Source organism: Pseudopodoces humilis, chromosome 1 (assembly GCF_049639895.1).
Source record: "Pseudopodoces humilis isolate 2021_Gansu_Grassland_sample_001 chromosome 1, ASM4963989v1, whole genome shotgun sequence".
In the NCBI taxonomy this organism is placed as follows: Eukaryota; Metazoa; Chordata; class Aves; order Passeriformes; family Paridae; genus Pseudopodoces; species Pseudopodoces humilis.
Genome location: NC_142200.1, coordinates 112913566 through 112933579, shown reverse-complemented (window position 1 = coordinate 112933579; position 20014 = coordinate 112913566). Strand labels below are relative to the sequence as shown.

Here is a 20014-nt window from a genome sequence, read left to right as displayed (position 1 = left end):
AAATGCTGGGATGTACCAGAAATCCAGCATTCTAAAGCAAAAGAGAAGGAGGGGGAGAAGAACAAGTAGATGATGGGTGATGGTGGTGTCTTGCAACAGCATTTGCTTTACCTGATTTTTGTTCTTTGATATAGTAAAAATATTTCCTTGCTGGCATACTTTGATTTGGACTTAAAACAGCATAAATTATTTTGAGATAAGTTCACATTAACCACCACAAATTCCTCACTAGACCTGTCACTGTTGCTGGAGATGTAAGTCTTAGCTTCTGTCAATGCATCTTCTACTTCAGCAAGGGAAAATGCAATTTAGTTTTATAGGTGTTTTAGAAGAATCTGTGATAAAAGCAAACCAATGCCTTCTCTAGTAAGTATTAAAGACCAAACTCATGCAATTTGTAGTAAGTGTAGTCTGTCCTCTTAAAAATGTCCTGGGGATTTATGCGCTAAACTCAGATTAATGCTAATAGGAGTTACCTAAGATAATAGATCATTTATTTAGTGTGGCATTTCACTTTAACATCTTTTTATTTCTATTTTTTAATGAAAATATAGTTAGGATTGGAATTTATGGTATAAAGAACTTTTTTTCCTTCTTCTCTGTAGGCATGCTTCTAAGAAGCGTATTGACCATGAGGAAGCCCACGTGTTACTAACCAGTTTTTACTAGTCCTGCCGAAGAAAATGAAGCCACGTTTCAGCTTTGCCGATCCTTTTCCCACCCTGTTGGCTGAATGAGAAATGGTTGCGTGATTATGCTGACAGCCCAGCATGCATTTGGTAGACCTGTGGTTAACTCGTTCCCTCTCCATGTGTCTGCTCTTACAAAGTTTTGTCCTCATGATACTGTGCTTTCATTCTGCCAGTATGTGCCCAAAAGGCTGCCTCTGTTCCCACTCTGGAGGTCTGAACGTCAGCTGTAGCAACGCAAACCTCAAGGAAATACCCAGAGATCTTCCTCCAGAAACAGTCTTACTTTATTTGGACTCCAATCAGATAACATCTATCCCCAACGAAATTTTTAAGGACTTGCACCAATTGAGAGTCCTCAATTTATCAAAAAACGGGATTGAGTTTATAGATGAACATGCCTTCAAAGGGGTGGCAGAAACCTTGCAGACTCTGGATTTGTCCGACAACCGGATTAAAAGCGTGCACAAAAACGCTTTCAACAACCTGAAGGCCAGGGCCAGAATTGCCAACAACCCCTGGCACTGTGACTGCACGCTGCAGCAGGTGCTGCGGAGCATGGCCTCCAACCACGAGACGGCCAACAACGTCATCTGCAAGACCTCTGTGCTGGACGAGCACGCCGGGAGACCCTTCCTCAACGCTGCCAACGATGCTGACCTCTGCAACCTCCCTAAAAAGACTACTGACTACGCCATGCTGGTCACCATGTTTGGCTGGTTCACCATGGTGATCTCCTACGTGGTTTATTACGTCCGACAGAACCAGGAGGACGCAAGGAGGCACCTTGAGTACTTGAAATCCCTGCCAAGCAGGCAAAAGAAACCAGATGAAGCCGATGACATTAGCACTGTGGTATAGTATTCTGAATACAATGACTGCCTTTGTGATGGAAGCTAGAGCTGGATGATGCTGAAACCAGAGGTTTACTTCTAACGTTCATTGTAAACATTAAGACTTTTGGGGCTTTTTTTTCCTGTTTAACTGAATAACGCCACTGTTGAGCTTTCTAACAGAAAGTTTTGTCTGGGTGGTAAACTTCAATTATTTCTCTGGTGGTATCCTAAAGCAAGTGAACTAATATGTAAACATTAGTTTAGACCCATTCCACTATTTAATAACGAAATTTATTTTTTTAATTTAAAAACCAAATAAAAGCTTAAATTTGAACCATGTAAAGCAGAGTAATTTATTGATCAGAAACCTGTCCAGTCCCTGAGCACTCTTGGCTGGTTCAGTACTCGTTAGGTAGAAGAGAGGAGCGCTGATGAAGTGGGCTGTGAGGGGTCCAGGACTGGAAAGTCCCCAAAGGGCATGTCTCACCCACGGGTGCAAGGTGAGCAGCTGGTGAATGGTAGCCCGTTTTGTGGGCTGCCTGCCACAGTGGGAAAGTGGCACGGTGTGGGCAGAGCGGAGTGCCCTGGCTCTGAGTGTAAGGGACTGATGCTTGCTTAACCTCTTGGAGGGCATTTTGGCAGTGCTGGGGAGCAGGCGACCTGGAGGAGCTGCACCTCAGGATGTCGAAGAGAGGTAAGCCAGGGGCATGTGGTAGTTTTCATCTTAAACCCACTTACTGCCTTGTATGAGCTTCAGGCAGGTGACCTCAGCCCTGGGGAGTACAGGAGAAGGCAACAGCAAGCTTAGTATGCTGGTCAAACTAGAATTCCACTAGTGATAATCTAAAAAAGAAAAAAAAAATGTGGTGGGTTTAAGCTGTATATTTGTTCATAAGTAAATGTGACTTCTATTTTTTAGTGAGCAGCCTTTTAAAAAACTGAAAGAAATAAATGAATATATAGGCTAGGCATATTCTATTGTGTGTTAGGATATATGTATTTTTTTATATGATTTTGTGGCTAAATGTTTGGAAAAATAAAAAGTCCACCTGCAGTTAAACTCAGCCTTGCATATGAAATGAATATTTTAAATCTCTCCTGTCTTTAAAAACACAGTGTTTTTCTCTTTTCATAGATAAAATTTTCAAAGGGATCAAATCCACAAGGATGTATTCTTCTTGTCCTTTATTAGCATAATAAAATGATGCTTGTCTCTGGATCCCTATAGATCCAGTCTAACTGACGTTGGAATATGTATTACAGAAGCATGGATTAAAAAATATATAAAACACTGCTTTGCAAGAATAAGTGTTAAAGGTCAGCTTAAAACCCTGCCAGAGTAATCTCTCCCATTATTTTATCCATTATTTCTGTTACGGTTCTGTTACGAGGGCAGAAGCTTGTTTATCTTAGATTATTCAGAGCACTGTTAAAATAATAGCTAAAATTTGTTTCAAAGCAAGTGAGAGAACAGGAAAAAAAAAGGAAAAAAATGTTTTAAATGGACATAGAGTCAACTTTTTATGTCATCTTTGCACTTTTTTGTCATCTTTGTAGGGTGAGTCCTTGTGACCTAGTTAGCTGTTTGCATATCTTCATGAGCAGTTTTTGGCAAATTAAGAGAATGTTAATGCTTGTAAAAGATGCAGTCTGTCCATAAAATATCCACTGTCTGATATTTCTGTCCCTGCCACCAACTTCCTTAAGTAAAAATTTTAATTTCTAAGGAGAAGCGCTTGTTGATTACACATTACATTATTACATGCTTAGTTAGCATTTTACGCTTTCCTGTTTCCAAGCTGTCTGACTGTCTACCCCAGCCCCCCAGGCTCTGTGTGGCCTCCTGCAGGACCCAAAAGCAGTGGGACTAAATACACATGTAAGTCTGAAGAGAGCAGATAAAATGTTTCACTGTACTGGCAATATAACAAACTCTATTGAACAGGACATGTAGAGTCTCTGTGTAGGCTGGGCAAAATTACTTTCTGATGTAATTCCCCTAATTTCTCTAAAATTTCCTTCAGAGTAAAATTGGTCTCATCTCTATCACTGTGTTCCCCAAGCAATGTTTAGGCTCCCAGCTAATATGCTACTGTGGGAAAAAGCAGGGGGGAACTAGCTAAAAGATTAGTCCAAGCTAAAGGTACTAACAATCAAAAATTTGGTGTTGTTTATTCACAGCTGAATGAAGGAATTTCTCCACAAAATTTGGACAAAATTATTTTGTCCAAATAACATTTAAGAATTTCTGGCCAGTCTTAAAACACTTTAAAAACAATTGGCAGGTTTTAAGAATTTAATTTCAAGCAGCATTTTCAAAAATATCCCCTCTTCCCAAAACTAAGAAAAATATAAATAAGTTTTCTTTACGGTTTTTTTCTTTATTACTTGATCCATGAGACAGGCTCTAGTATAGTTTTCCCCAGATGAACTTCTGGCTTTCCTACTTTAAATTGTGACCCAAACAAATTTAAACCAAGTTAAGCATTACTCTGTACAAATGCTTTGGAGTGATGGTTCCAAGAGGATAAGAAGATGCTTGTTTTTACTGTGTATGCTTCACACCTTTCTTTCCAAAACTACTGACTCTAGAAAAGCCTATGTGCTTCCCTTTGAAGTTAATGGCACAAACTTTTAGACTTTGCTAAAAATTAAACACTTCAAGGAGTTACTTCCTTTACAAAAGCAGTTTTGCTGAGAAATGGGTGATTTGGTGTATTTTTATCTGTGATACCTTAGCATGTAAATACAGATAAGAGGAAATGGATATTTTCTTTTTCACAGGATACTCATAGCATATGATGGAAAATAAGAAGATAATACATAACACAGTGATTTTTTTATTTTTTTTATATTAAGATGCTTCATGAAAAGTAGAGCTAGGGCTTAATAGCTTAAATGTGATTAATTTCTCTACCCTGATTATCTTACAGAAAACATCCATATTTTTTTTTCTAAATGGTAAAGGATAACTCTCTCAACATTATTTTTTTTCTTAAAACTAATGGTGATTTTTCTCTGCTAATTTTGTAGTGTTATGTTCTGTGGGTTAGATCTGTGGCAGTGCATTTGGTCTGTGTGTATTAAGACTCAGGCTTTATGTGTTTCTTTTATTCTCAGTTTGGTACACTATTAGGTACAGATATTTTCACTGTCAGTGTACATTATATTCCTAAGTCTTTGGTAGCAAGATTTTGCACTGCAATTGCCATAAACTTCAGGGGTTGAGTATGAACAAAAAATACGGTGATCCATGTTCTGGTCTTCCCAGGAAGAAAAGAAGATAATAGAATTTTTGTTTACCAAATAGATGCTGGGCAGAAAATCTACCACATTTCTTTTCATCTTGAAAGGGGAAAATCATAAGCATTAGAAAGCAAAAAAAGGAAAGTAAAAGGAACAGCTGGAGGCTTAAACACTTAAAGGTGTCATGGAGTCTTGCAGCATGTTGAGATGTGCAGTGGCATCTTGGAGTGAATCTTAAATCAATTTTTAAAAGGATGTCACTCTACTTCCACACCTGGAAAAAGAGCTAAGCCGGTTAAACAAGCTAAACAAGAATAAATGAGATCTGTTTTAAAAGCAATCTTTAAACTTTAGGAGGGAAATCCAAAGGAGGAACATATAGGAGGATATAAATTCTGGTGGGGTTACATGTAAAGCCATAGTATCGGCAAAATAAATGGAAACATTTTTTTCCTAAGCAAGTTATAAAGAGGAGTCCACCTTTAGCAAGAGCCAAGAGTTAATGGGTATTAATGAATAGATAGGGCAAAGGTTTTGAAAGAAACCAGGCTAGCATTTGAGAAGGGAAAAAACTCACCTATCCATTAGTCACTGGTTAAAAGAAACAAAAATAAGAAGAAATCATCTGTTGACTTGAAGGAGAATGGTTACTGAAATTTCTGAGGTATCCAACAGAAATCCAAATGGGAGCAATGCTGCACAGTTTTTTCCTGGGTGATGTGGAGAAGGGAGTTGATAGTGAACCAATAACATTTGTGGGTTATAAACAGTTATGGAGGGCAGTCCAGCCTACAGCTAACTGTGAAGAAATACAGAAGGTTCTCACATTTCTAAGTTGGCAGATGATGATATAAAGAAGGTTGGATTTGGTGTGAGTAATTACAAAGTACTGCAGATGGCACATCTGAACATGAGGATATTCTCTAAATTGGCTGTAATCAAATGGAAAAAACATCTTGGAGGCACAGTGTGAAGCTCTTCAATGACAAACACCAGAAATTATTAGGAGGGAAATAATCAAACAGCATGGTGTAGTGGCATGATAAACCACTGAATAAAATCTTTCTTGAACACACATCTGGAACATTGCATTTCAGTTCAGGTTCTCCTTGTCTTCAGGAAAAATGAACTTACTTCTGAAATATTGAATATGTGGAGAAAGATAATAAGATAATCAAGGATATGAAGTTGTTTTCATAGGAAAAATCATCTAACATCCCCAGTCATGGAGGTGAGATACCATTAGAACTCATTGTAATAGCTGGAGTAAACGAAAGGGAAATTCAGAAGCTCTGATCTGTTTCTTGCAACAGAGAACAGGAGTCTGGTTAGACAATATCCAGCAATGGATGCAGGGGGGGGTTTTAAAACATTTTTGTAGAGAGAATGCATTTAAATGAAGTACAGGTTACTGTAGAGAAGAAAACATATCAAATGTAGGACTCCACAAATTCTTGGAAGTCAAGGTTGTTAGCAGTTAACAACACTAACATTATATAGATACGATTCTCAACAAGGAAATCCCTGCTCATCCCAGGAAGCGAGGATGGTTTCCCTAGGAAAGGCTCAAAGGTTTGTGCCTCTCTTACTCTTGGAGATGCTGCTGTGGGTGTTTGTTGAGGAAGGGAAGGTGGGCTTGATTTGTATGGCGCCAATGCTCTTATATGTCCAGTGGGAGACAAATCAAGCTGCCTCCCTGAGAGACAGGAGAGAGTATTTGTAGTGCAGACAAGGAGATTTCCCATGCATGGGCTGGGAATGAAGTCCAGGGAAAGCAAAATCCCACTTCAATGTTGGTGTCTTCTCACTGCAAATTGCAGCACTAACTGCTGGACAAGGTTTGAGCACTCCGTGCTGAGTTGTGCCAAGACTATGTTAACTAAAGGAATGAGAGCTTTCCACTGGGGATCTGTAGGAAAATTAATTCAGACCTTGCTTGACGTATCAAGGCAAATTGATGCTACTCTTACAGCTCAACTGGTGGTCCATCTAGAAAAGATGGGAATTTCTCTGCAGGTTCTTCATTAAAACACTTCATTTAAAGCACTTGTTTTTCACTAAGAAATCCCTTCATTGTTGTTTCTTCAAGTGAAAACTGGTGTGATGACTTCTTGAAAGTGTAAGTAATTCAGCAGTGCCACTTACGACAGGGAAATGCCTGGAAGCTTTGGTTTTGTTTTTCTCAAGCCAGTCTGAGGAGCAAAACCCACCGACAAGCATCAGACACAGCGTATACGTGCCATGCCATAGCAGTATGTGAAGGAGGTGTTTTTGCATGCCGCTGCATCCATGAGTATGTACACGTGCAGGGCATCCATACATCTCTCAAGTTCACTCCTATTTCCCTGTGGTTAGTTGTGTGCATGACTGTGTCAGTTAGCTGTACATACACATGCGTGCAGATAGAACAGGATCTCCTTTGGATGCGTTCATTTGCCCTATTTAATCATTAAGAGGGTTGCTTTGTTGCTTCAAAGCCATGATTCATGCTGCATTTAAGCCAAGTACACCTCCATCCTTAGCCTTTCACAATGCTCCCTGATCCCACTACCAGCTACACAGAATGTGGAAGAAAATGAGGTACAGCTCATCCTCTTTCTGAGATCCTTAGTCACAACCATTGGCTACCATATCATGCTATTACAGACCTTTGTGAACAACCTTTTGTTTTCCAGCTGGCTCAGACAGCAGTACAACTTCCTAGAGAGCGAGATATTTAGGTGGATGATGTAATGCCTTCTAGCTCACAAGGAACAGCCGTGTTTGTGAAAACCAGAGAGTGCAAGTGCAGCTCATGTTCCTGGATCAGTTCTCCTCTTCTGCACTTGTAAATGAGTAGGTTCTTGGCATTACAAGTGTGTTTGGCTGTGTTTTTCTCCTAGGAGATAGTTATGGCCCTTGGAGGAGATTCCTTTAGATGGCTGTGTGTCTGATTACAGCTGCTAATTCTAAAAGAAATGCCAAAATGAAAAATTAGATGGTTTTAGAATTTCCTTACTGCAAGGAAACTTGGGAAGCAGTTAAGTTTTTGGGAAATCAATCATCTTTATTATTCTTAATGCTGTTTTGAGGTTTTAAAAGCATATTATGAGCATCCTACTGCTTTGGTGGGGCAGTCTGCAAGCAGATTTCATAACAAAGCAGCAATCTCCATAGCCCATTAATGGCAAAGTGAACTGGACATTGAGGGGGAAAAACAAACAAAACAAAACCAAACCAGCACAACAAAAACACTAACAACAGCAACAAAACTCAAATAAGCAAAGAAACCAACCAAACAAAAAGTCCATGTGTTGAGCTATGTGTTATATGTTTAGGTATCTTCATCCTTCACAATTAGTAGTCACGGCCTTATAATGAAAGAGTTTGTGATCTCTTGAATTCTTCATAGCTCAATTTTAATTTGGAAAATATAGGTCTGTTTAAACACATCTGTCCTAACACTGGTAGTGTATGAGCTGACACTACTCATATTTAAATGGAGATTGAAGTTGAACATACTAGCTAAACCTTGTCTGCACTGAAGTCTGTTTCTATGCCTGTCTGCACATCTCTAAAAAACCCTTTAGGTATATATTGGAAAAATACATGTTTTCTTTACATAGGTGTGGTTATAACATCATGTTCTTTCAAATATGCTTTGGAAATTTTTAATATATAAAAGCAAGGATAAACTTTCAGGTTGCCTTCAAACATCAGAGCGGGACAAAAAAAAAAAAAGAAAAAAAGAAAAAAAAACCCTTTCAAAACCTATAAAACCTATTATTTTTTTCTTCCTTTGAGGATTAGCTTTGTGCTCAATGCTGCATTTCATGGTTTACCAATTTTTTATTTCTGTGCCTAAGCCAGATTAACATTCACTTTCAGCAAAGTCTCTTATAAATGGAGTTCTTAGCCACAGAGAATACTGAAATATAGCACATTGTCTGAAAAAACCTGTGACTGCAACAAATAAGCCCTCTAGGCAATATCTCTATACCCTGTTAATTAAATTTATAGTGGTAAAGGAAAGGAGTTGTTGAATTTAGGTAATACTAGAGAGATTTCAGGTTCTCAAGAAGATGCTGGACTTTATGTTCCTCATGTGACTGTGTATGGGACGACCAGCACACCTTTTCACTAGTCTATTTCAGAAGCTGCGGGTCTGGTTACACAACACAAAACCCACTGTCCCTTTCCTGGCCTAGTCCTTAAGGACAAGGGCTTTGGGGAGTGCCGTGTCTGGGAAATGCCACCCTGACAGCAGTTTGTTCAGAGTCTCACCTCAGCACTGCCAGCTGTGTTGGTTTAGGCCACTTGTAAAAGGAGGGAAACCGCTGCTGGGATGAGATCTGTGAACCCTCTCCCTCTTGAAGGGACCTGCTTACCACTAGTAGCAGATACATCACAGGTCAGGATCCCAGAGATTTTGTCATTTAAAATCATAGAGAGCTTGCTTTCCTTCAGAATTATCCAATTTAGTTTTGGTACATCCAACTTTCCAGTACTATAAACTGAAAAACACTAGCACAGCCTGTTTGATTTTCAGGACAAGGGCATCTAACCAATTGCAGCTGTACTCAGACTAGAATATTTTTCCCTGTCTTTAGTCTTTTGTTTACATTTGTGTTTGAATAAACTTCATGGCTCTTCAGATTGAATCTTCAAGCAAGCTTGTTTTCACTTATCAGAAATTATTTCCGATTGCTATTAATGGTAAACCTCACTGGGAAGTGTATTCATGGGTCAGCAGAGATTTGTTCTTTCCTCATGTTTTTTGCAAGATTCATGAACTGATTAATATATTAGGGATTTTTACAAAGTAAATGAGAAATGTATGCACAAGCTTTTTTTAAAAAAGGGCTAATCAAGAAATGAACAAAGTGAAATTTACTGATTCTGTTCTGAAGTTCTGAAGTAGAAAAGGACAATCTGTTTTGGAGAGCTGGGTAAGGTACAAAGGCATTGCTTCTAATAATAAGCTCTGAAGTACATCTTTTTCTTTTCAAAAGCTGTGGCAACCCTGAAACCATAGTTGCATGACAGTAGATGCAAATTGCAATGCTGAAAATAGTTTGGAAAATTTAAAAAAAATCCATCTTTCTCTTTGGTTGTCACCCTGTAATGTACCAAAATTCCTGGCTGAACTTGAAATTGTGCTCTCTTTTTAGCAAATTTTCTTCACAAGTTCAGGAATGTACTTTGGACTGTATGTGAGACAGAAGTTTTGATACTGCCTTCAGTGGGATCAGCATTTCTGCAATAAATGTGTTATTGATTCAGGGTGAACTAAGCCATCATAATGGCAGTTGCTTCTGTAATTTCAAAAGGGTTAATTTGGATCTAATATCTAAATAATGACATCACACAGCTCTGCAGTGGTGCACCCTCAGACTTCTAGTGTGGCAATGAGGAACTGTCCTTTCCTTATCCTGGTGGCAGATAGCCGTGACAATTACCTTATTTTTTTATTGTTTATATGACAAAAAGCATGTAGTGACTTTTTGTATTTGGCTATACATATACCTCTGGAACCTCTTAAGTATGTGTGCACGAGGACAGGCTTTTAGAGTGAAGAAAAAGGATATTTAAAAGGGTTGACTGCATGTTATTAGCTTCCATAATGGGTCACAGTTCAGGCAGCATCACCCACAGTTACTTTATAGCAAAATCACTGGAGTCAGCAGGCTTCTGGAAAATACCCACCACTATTGTTTAAATGCTTGTGTTCCAGTATTTTTCCACAATTATATTTGTTTCTGCAGCATTGTGTTCTCTCTGTGAGCACCACTGTGGAGGTGATTGTTTCGGGAGGAACGAGCTCTGAATTTCCAAGCTGTCCTGAGGGTGTGGAAAAAAGGTCTTTCATGGAAACTACCTCAATTAAAAATATGACAGTACAAAATTGTGGACCTGAGGAGACCTGACACACATTCCATGCCTGGCCCCTGACTGCTTGAGTAAATAGATGCCATACTTAGCACAGAGAACAAATGGTTTGGGCTGAGAAGGGTGAGTCATTCAAAGCCGAGTTGCTTTTCCTGAAAGCACACAGAAATGCAGTGATTAAATAGGCTTTACATTTGGAAAATCCTGCAGGCAAGTCTTTAATCAGTCTTGAGATGCTTTTCCTTGTGCTGCCAGTAGATTTGTTTTGACACAGCGTGGTGATGACTCTCGGTACGGCAGTCAGTTTTAGCTGGTAGAGGCGTATGGGTGACGACTGCTCACGTTACGTGAGCACAGTGTTGGGTGTCTGACGAGTGTGCTCCTTCTGCTGCAGGTGCTGGATTGAGCTCAACGGAGAACCAGCTTTTCCACACAAACTGAGAAGATGCCTGAGCTGTGTGGGCCGCCTGAATTCAGGGAGAGTGAGCAGATGGCACCCCTCACTACAGGCCTGATGATGCTGTTCCTGATGAACTTGGTTTGAAACACTTGTTCTCATCCCTTGTGGAAAACCACAGTGGTTCATGACACATGGACCTCAGCTGTTCCAGTTTCCTGTTCCCATGCTTGTGTGTGTGCACTTGTGTGGGTGCAGCAATGTTTAACTCAGCTAGGTCTTGCTGGTGGGAGAGCAGGAATTTCTGTGCCGGACCTTGTGAGTTTCTGTGTATACAGATGATAAGGTTGAGTGGCAACAATATCCCTGGGAAGCTCTCTGCATGCTTGTTGGAGAGTGGGTGGGAGAGGGTCAGAGGGTGCTTGCCATAATCATGTGCTGTTGCAGTATTCATATAAGTGGTTCATGTTCTGTTTTCTGTTCTCTTACTGGTTTAATAATGGAGCCTCTTCTGTAAAAGTGAAAGAGTAATTAAATCATTACTTATCAGTAATGCCATCATGTTTCTGACATAATGAAGAAGCACCTAATTACTGTATGTTACATGTAATATCAGAGCCTGTCATGTTGCTTTTCTCTGGGAGACTCCCCAGGGAGGGAGTCAGCCAAGTTCTTGGTACATCCCTGCCTGACTGCAGGGCACACAGCTGAGCAAAACACACCTTGTTCACCTGGCAGCTACACTCAGGGGGGTTCTCTGTATCTGTCAGAGGCAAACTATCTACTTGTCTCTCAAACATTGTGCATTTCCACATGTAAACTTTATTTCTTGTTGGAGAAAAGACGTCATTCAGAGGAGATAGGTGAAGGGTGATGAGAATCTGCAAGTTATGCTCCCAGGGAGTAAAGAGTGGCTGGAGTGGATGAAGCAGAACTTGATTTGAGGCAAGGGGTTACAAGAGTACCTGGAAAAGCCAATAAAACCCAGAAATTTGGCAGTCTGTATATGGGAGAAGCCCTGAAGTCTGCAGAGAGAGGAGGAAGAAGAGGGAGAAACTGAGGTAGGACACCTGCCTGGAGAGAATGCTCTGCATGGAGATACGCATTCATTCAGGCAGGTGCTGGGGAGGGATGGGAGGATGCAGGGAACTCCCCTGTTCAGTTGCCCCCAACCCTTGCTGACACCATGACTTGTTTTCCACCTCCCATAACACCATTGATCCTGCTCTCTGCTCCAGAGAGCCTGTCTGGGGGCAAAGCTGAGCTAGGAGGGAGAGGTATTAGGATGTTTGTGCTTCTGATGGTCACTTACCCAGTCCTGTCTGGGCTGGCCAGAGTGTTTCTATCTGGACAGCTGGAGCTCCTGAGACCTGGGTTGGTGGAAGGCATCCCTCCGCTGATGCTGCTCCTGCTGCGAGGCTGTTTCCCACTGAGTGGGGCAGGGGAGGGAAGGTTCCAGCCTCTCTGGTGGCTGCTGGGTTGATCTGCCTCTGCCACATTGCCACCCCACGGCTTGGCTCTTCAAGCTGGTACTTGGCTCTTCCCTGCCCAGCCCTCATCAAGACCTGAAGAGGAAAGGTATTTTTCTTTCTAGGAGGTGAATCAGAAATAATTTTCATGCTCTGCTTTCCCACTGAAAGGTTTTTAAACCAGCTGCATGTGCCCTTTGAAACACAGGGAAGATGTAGTATATATAATGAAGTCATCCCTTGTATGCTTCTGTCTGCTTTGTATGTATTTCTAAAAATTCTTAATCTGGGACACCACCTACCCTGCTGTAATGTCTTCCTGGGGGAAATCCAAAAGAGTAGAGGGTCAGATACTTACCTGCAGTAGTTCAGTGTAATTCCATTAAAATTAAAGGAGCAGTTCTCATTGATCACAGTAAAGGTCCTCTTGCAGAAAGTATTTTTAACTGCCAGCATCCTCACTGAGTGTGAGGGAAAGAAGTCCATGGTAATTTTGGGGGAATATTTAGCCAGTCTACTTTAAAGGTTCTCCTATTTCAGTTGTGCCTAGGGATTCCTTTAAGAGAAAAAGATGCTGACATAGGGGATGGTTTGGCACAAGTTTAATTCAACATTGACTTAAGCTGTCAGGACTAAGTAGATCAAGAAGAATAGCACTCAAATTATGACAGCTTCAAGGCTTTGTAGATAAGAAAGAGAATCTAATTTTAATTATGATCTTCGCTGAATTTTGAAAGGATTGTATTCTTTCATCAGTGCATAGAAGGACAAGAATCATATACATGAACTCTTCCACGTTAAAGGTAGGAGCAAACCTGTTTTTGTTTTAGCCCAAAGCCTGTGAAGGCCAATATAACTTTTGTTCCTTTTCCTGGAATTATGTGGTGCAATATTATTGTTGCAAAGTTATTACTATACTGAAAATGTAGTTGCTATACTTCAGGGACAGTAAAGCAGACTTTGCTAAAAGCAAAATTTTTCTTCAGTTGACTGAAGGCATGCCTCCCTCCCAGTTTAGTGGTATCTCTCTCACCTAACAAGATCTTTAAAAAATTAAGTTACTTTTAAAATACCAGTCTCAGGCTTTGTCTTGAGTTAAAATGTTTTAAATCAGAGGTTTATTAAGGCTATTGCTTATAATGCAATATTATGTTATGTCACTTGCTTCTATGAGGATTTTATGAATACATAGTTTACAAGCAGGCATCCTGTATTTAAAAAAAAAACTTGTTTTGCAGGTTTATGTAACTTATTTTGGATACAGTGGCTGTCTCTACCCAAGATCCTTATTATTGTCAAGGAAACGAGACTTTCTCAGGTCTGTTATCACTCTTAATTCCATTAAATGTACTCAAGCACCATGAATGTAAACCCTTGTTGTCTGTTGGCAGCCTATTCTAAGACCCCCTCATTCTTAGATGGGAGCCCAGTCTGCTGGGGTGCTTGATCTCAAAAAAGGCTGAGAAACTCCTGAGGAAATAGAGGACAATTGTTCAATTTTTAAACAAAATGTACCTGGGTGAAGCTCAGGAAGGAAAAAATCTATGGAGCATGATTGGAAAGGCGTTTAGAAAACAGATGGTTCACTTTTATTGTTTCCCTCTTTCTTCTTTTTCACTTTTGAAATTGAAGTCCTGAAAAATTTTACAGTGATTGGAGAAATAGAAAAGTAGTGAATTGCCACAGCCAAATAAGAGGATGTTTAATAAGAGAAAGGAAAGGGTTTTAAGACAGATTGTCATAGACTCTGCTAGCATATAAATTTTTTTTCAGTGGCTAATTAACTTCAGATAAAAGAGATTGTAAAGTCTTTAATATCAATTTTGGTTCTTCATGAAGATGCAAGAATTCAAATATCCTTAATGCATCCTTTATCAAGCCATGGAAAGTGTGAAAGACTAAGCTCTTGATCTTTCAAATAGATCTAAAGTAAAAGAAAATGAAGAAGGTTTTTGCTTTATTCTCTTCATCTGTTCTTGACCCAGTAGCTGTAATTTAGCCACCAAATTGATGGGGAAGACACTCCTCATACAAAGTATATATCTTCTCTCATGTCAGCTACAATGGAAGGAATATTTGGTGTAGAGGTTTTAATTTCTTTTTATTTACCAAAATTTCAAACTGACCTGTGCAGATCTAAGTATACAGATACTTAAAACCAAATTTGCAAAACCTCAAGCAAAAGTCTGATTGAATTTATTAATCTGGCCTTAATGAGGAGACTTAAGGCTGGATTATTCAGATTGTTTTGGAAGTCAAGGTGATTAAAAATTTTTCTGAAATAAAGGAAGGCATCCTTTAGCATCTTCTTAATTAAGACCCTAAGATTGGAAATGCCTGCTTAGAAAGATGGCAAAAGCCAGAAATAAAAGCATCTTTCTTTAATAAAAATATTTTTAATTTCAAAAGTGCAGAGCAGCTTGGGAGAATGAAGACAATCCCATGACCTGCTCTTTTTGTGTTGAGCTGTGGTGCTCACAGATGCTGAGTGAGGGTCTGTGGGGATACTGCTGCCAGTGGGGTGAGAATCAAGCAGATGGGAGCTACTCTTTCTGGCTCTTCTTGGGGTCAGGGCAAGGTGTGGCTTAGCCAGTTTGGTGGGTTGTCAACCTGATCATCAGAAAGAGTTTGCACTGCTCCTGCCTCCACGCCTTGAACCTTCCCCACCATGCATGGGACTGGTGTGGGGCTCACCCAGATTATCTCCTGTACGCCCCCCCTGGTGTGGGGATGTTTGTGGCCAGTGTTTCTTCCCTTTCCACTTGGTTTTTTTACTTCCTCTTCAGTCCTCTGTGGGGATTCAGTCCTCTGTGCCAATGCAGAGCAATGACACACCCCAGCAGGGCCTAAGGGCCTATAAATCTGCAGATATATCCAAATCCAAACTCTGCAGAACAGTTTGTCTTCTCCACTCGTGATTCCCAAAATGGGAGGAAGCATGTCTAGAAAAGGAGTCTCGTGTTTTGAGAGTGCTGTTTTCTACATGGAATGTGCTCTCTGTATCTTTTGCACACAGAGTGAGAGGGGCTCTGGCATTGTAAGAACAAAGCCTAAAGAGCTCCTCTAGAACACATGCAGCTTGCTAGTAACCACTTTTAAAGAGAGGACATTGCTTTTATATGCTGTTTTCTAAGACTATTGCCAGAGGAAAACTGCCTTTACTTCAGTGTCTTGAATGAGGATGAAGGGCTCAGAGTATCCAAATTCTTGGTTACTCATTACAACTAAAGGTCTTCATGTCAGACATCATATCCTAATGGAGTAGGAATTAATCAGCTGGCTGGAAAGTCTGGCTTTAGAAATATGCGACATACTGAAGTGCTTCCACTTTTGGTCATCAAATTCAGTATGAAGATCAATTTGTGCATCTGCAACCTCTTGAAAAGTAGCTGACAACAGAATGGCTTGTTTGCTCAGAGACAAACTTCTGTGGCTTGTTACATGATATGGAGTATCTGAGTTAACCTTCCTGTCTTGTTTTCACAGTTATCCTAGGAAAAGGGGTTGGGGAAACAACAGGAAACCTTGAGAGAGACTAGGATAAAAAATATACTCTGTGACAGAATTTTACGATTGAAATAAACTGTGTTTTATGTCATCCCCTTGTACACCCAGCTGTCTAAACTATTTCACTCACCTGAGACCTGTCAGTGTTGGGAGCATCTGCTAAGATGTTCCACTGCTGATGATGGGTATGACATTCAACAAAACAGCTGCAAAATTTTATATGTAGGGCGACACAATGTGTTTTTCCTGATCATCCCTATCTACCATTAAAGAACACCAAAGTTCGCACAAGGATTTCCAGTTAGCTGGTTTTAAATCAAATTATCCAAGACCTTACATTACTCTTAAGTCCTCGAGCACATTTGCACTTACTCTCCCTTGTTTAATGTACTTGTTATAAAAGTTACTGTCTTTTCTTAGACTTGTGAATATAGCTGAGAAAAAGGGGGGGCACCTAGTAGACAAGATCTTTCAAACTGCAGAAGCTGAAAAAATTCTTGCTTGTTTTTTTTTCTCCCAATTATGTCAGTCGGCTACAAAAACATGTCAACTTCTCCCACTTATCTTGCCAGAGGCCTTATGACAGCTAAAACAATGCTGTTGCTGTTTAAATGGATGCAGTGTTTTCAACTTTTGAGAACAAATAGTGTTCATCATCCCACTACTATCGATATTCATAGAAGAGACCACTGGTTTACCAATCAACTGCTTATTTTACCAGTCTGTCTCAAACAGCCCCAACACCACTGTCCACTTTTCAATATAATCTTGTTCCAGCCCACTGACAACTTTTAAGAAAGAGTTTTCTGTCAAATTGAAGAAAACACGGACTGGTAAATATGGAATAAATGGGATTTCAAACAATCCAAATGCAATGATTTTCACTAGATGGTCGCCTAGAGTTTGCCTATTATTAAACAAAGTTTGGACAGATTTGTTAATGACATCTGTCATTGCTGCAGACTTGGTATGCGATTTGTGTTACTGCAGAGCCCCAGACACCCTTGTCTCTGCTGGAAGAGCATAAACACACAGTGCATCTTCCTCAGCATTTCACTGCACCATCCTAAGCATGTTTCTCGTGACCCTGTGCAAGGCTAATGCCAGAATTTCCAGTGAGGAACAAGAAGGCTCTTGTTCACAGAAGGCAGAGAATACTCATGTACATGGATGGGTTCACTCTAGAAAAGACCTGGAAAAAATCTACATTAATAGAATGCAATAAAAGTGGTGACACGGTGTGTGACCAGTTGCACAGTTTCTAAACTTTGTTTAGAAATGTTTCTAAAGTGATTAAGTATAAATAATCAAACCATGAAAACATTTTTGCTGCTCAACAGGCATCTTGGCACCATCATATCAACTTCGCAGGGACAGCCGATGACACGTTAGTCAGAGGACAAAGTAACGGGTTCACAGAGCACATCAGCAACAGATCTGTATTTCAAGCAAAACAGAACTAATGAAAAAAGAATCTTCAGGGTATTTTTGTGCAAAAGAAAGCAAGGGGAAAATATTAAGAGAACAAGAAGAGTTGTGTTATCCTACTAAACTGTGTTTTGTGATGTTGCAGCACAGAATTGAAGTTGGTGCCAATTCTTATCTCTTAGAAGAGATTTCTAAGCTTTTGAGAAGAGTTGGTTCAAACTGATGTGAAAAAGTTGCAGTTTTTTCTTTTTGAAGAAATGTTGATGTTTTGCAAACAGATACAAGTAGTGCTTAAATTTTCCTGGTTTTCTTTTTATTTATTTTTTTGATGTTATTCCTCAGTTTGAAATAAAGTGTCTTACTTTACTTCTCCATAGAAAAATTATCTTTTAACCTTGAGGCACATATTTTAATTTCATTTTAGCCTATTCAACTGCAAAGCAAGTAGAGTGAATCAAAGCTGTTGGTTTAGATGTTTTATAATTTGTTGGCTTCCATTTAAAGCAAATAACCCTAACACTTCCATAACACTTCGTGACTGTGCTAGTTCTCAAAGAAATAACACACACACGCAGCTTTCATTGATCTTTGGGAAGGCTGGAACACTATTCTGTTAACATTTTAAAACTTATTAAAACTTTCAATTAAACACTGTGAATTTTGTGCTTTTGAATTATTCCTTAACCTTATTGAAGGAGATGACAGAGCCCTTTCTGCCACTTGTCATTCCTCTGTTATGCTGAGGTGCACCACTCTGAAATGGCTCATAGGAGGCTGCTCAGCTATGAGTGTGTGAAATGGATGCGATGACCCAGCAGTGTGTCTGGGGAGCTGGCTCTGCCACAGGGCTTTGCATTTAGCCACTGTGGGAGAGAACTGCTTCTGGATGCAATTATCCTGGCTCTGTGTGAAGGCTCAGCAGTTGAACAGCCCTGCTTCTACAGGAGTCACAGTCCCGGGAGGTTTAAATCAGTGTAGTAAGTGCAGCGCTGATTTACAACATCGAGTATCGCTCCTCACGAGCCTGGCAAGGGTAACGCTTGGCTTCCTGGAGCACAGCAGCCTTGGAAGGAGGCGGTCTGGTCTCAGCTCTCCAGGAATGAAGTTGCTCCTTCAGTGCATGGGAACAGTTAAGCTCACTCTCACAAAACATATGTTGCTTGCATAAGATACATTTTGGGTGAAAACTCTGCTTTTAATTATAGACGGTTGCATAAAATGTCAGTGATTAAAGCACAGATTTAGCAGTATTCTTGGCCTGAAGGATACCAGCCAGAAAGCATGTTTCTCCTCCTGTTTACTCCTCTTGGAGCAGAATTTTTCCAACTTTATGAAAGTTTTCTATTCAAGTGAAAAAAAAAAAAAATCAACCAAGAGGAAAGTGGAATTTCCTCATCTATTCTGTCTCTCAAGTTTTCTCAGCAGTGATATTTCTCTGGAGCTGAGCAGGGAGGTTTTGAAACAGGGAAGACTGAAGATCTAATATCTCATTTCAAAGCAAGAAGTCTAAAAGTCTTCTTTGGACTTTTAGTCTGCTTATGTTGTCTGAGGCAATCTCAGCCTTTGGTTTCCTTTTGTCCACAGGCTGATGGGGAATGCCCATCCTTTAAAATCACCAGTTGCTTCTGATAAGTAAAATTCCTTCAGTAATCCTCCAGAGTCTGAGATAATTGTATCCAAGGCAAAACTGGCAAGGTTTGAAATGTGATCAGATATATACCCAGCTGAGCAGGATCCACTTAAGTATTTGTTCTGACTTAGCCATTGTCATTCCAAAAATACTGCCATGAGGGAAAATATAAACATGATCCCTTCTTTTTTAGGATTGGTACCATCTGTATCATAGTTACCAAATATTTCTTGCTTAACTTGCATTTAAAATTAACTGAGTCTATGCATCGCTTGCCTTTACTGTAATCATAATATAGTAATCACAGCTCTGCTCACAGAATGTGGTCTACTTCGATAAGCATTTTGCTTTAGCTTTGAGTAATGTTTTTTGACAAGTGCTATTTTTGCCACTTCTTCTATAAATATATAGGTTATTATTATTCTGCTGTAGTGATTCACTCCTGTACTCATTCCTCTGCAAGTACATTGAATTACACCAGCTGAGATTATGGCCTCTACTGTGCTTTTCAGAATGTTTTCTTTTAGTCTCATCTATTTTTAGGCCAATTACTGACTCCAAATCACATTACATGACTGAAGATAGCACCTGTCCTTTTATTTATATCCTCATATTTTCTGAGTTCCTGTTGCTGCTTTTTTTGACCTCCCTTCTCCATGTAACTGCTTCTCATTATGCTATTTCCTGACTTAGCCTAGATTACACAATATCTGTGCAGATTCAATAATCCCTTTGAAAGAACTAATTGAGCAGAAAATGCTAACAGGAGACCTGCGGGTTAACCCCAACAAAGGCAAAATCCTCAAGCACATAAGGAGGATACTTTCCTTTTTAAATGAGGTCATTAATGGTAAGATCCTATTTTACTCTGAATGCTGTGCATGAATTACTTTGGCAAGGTTTGTTGAGAGCAAAATCATATTTTAAGGAGTACTTAAACCTGG

At 39.8% G+C, this 20014-nt stretch overlaps 1 protein-coding gene across 2 annotated transcripts in view; it reads left to right on the top strand.

The window, feature by feature from the left end:
• LRRC3B (leucine rich repeat containing 3B) overlaps positions 1 to 2493 on the top strand; it is a 45444-nt gene extending 42951 nt beyond the window's left edge. For both annotated transcript variants that reach the window (XM_005518966.3, XM_014248442.2), the window contains exon 2: positions 606 to 2493. In XM_005518966.3, the coding sequence (XP_005519023.1) occupies positions 771 to 1550 (780 nt within the window). In that variant the 5' untranslated portion in view covers positions 606 to 770 and the 3' untranslated portion in view covers positions 1551 to 2493. The remainder of the gene's footprint in view (positions 1 to 605) is intronic.
• Positions 2494 to 20014: the final 17521 nt, after the last annotated feature.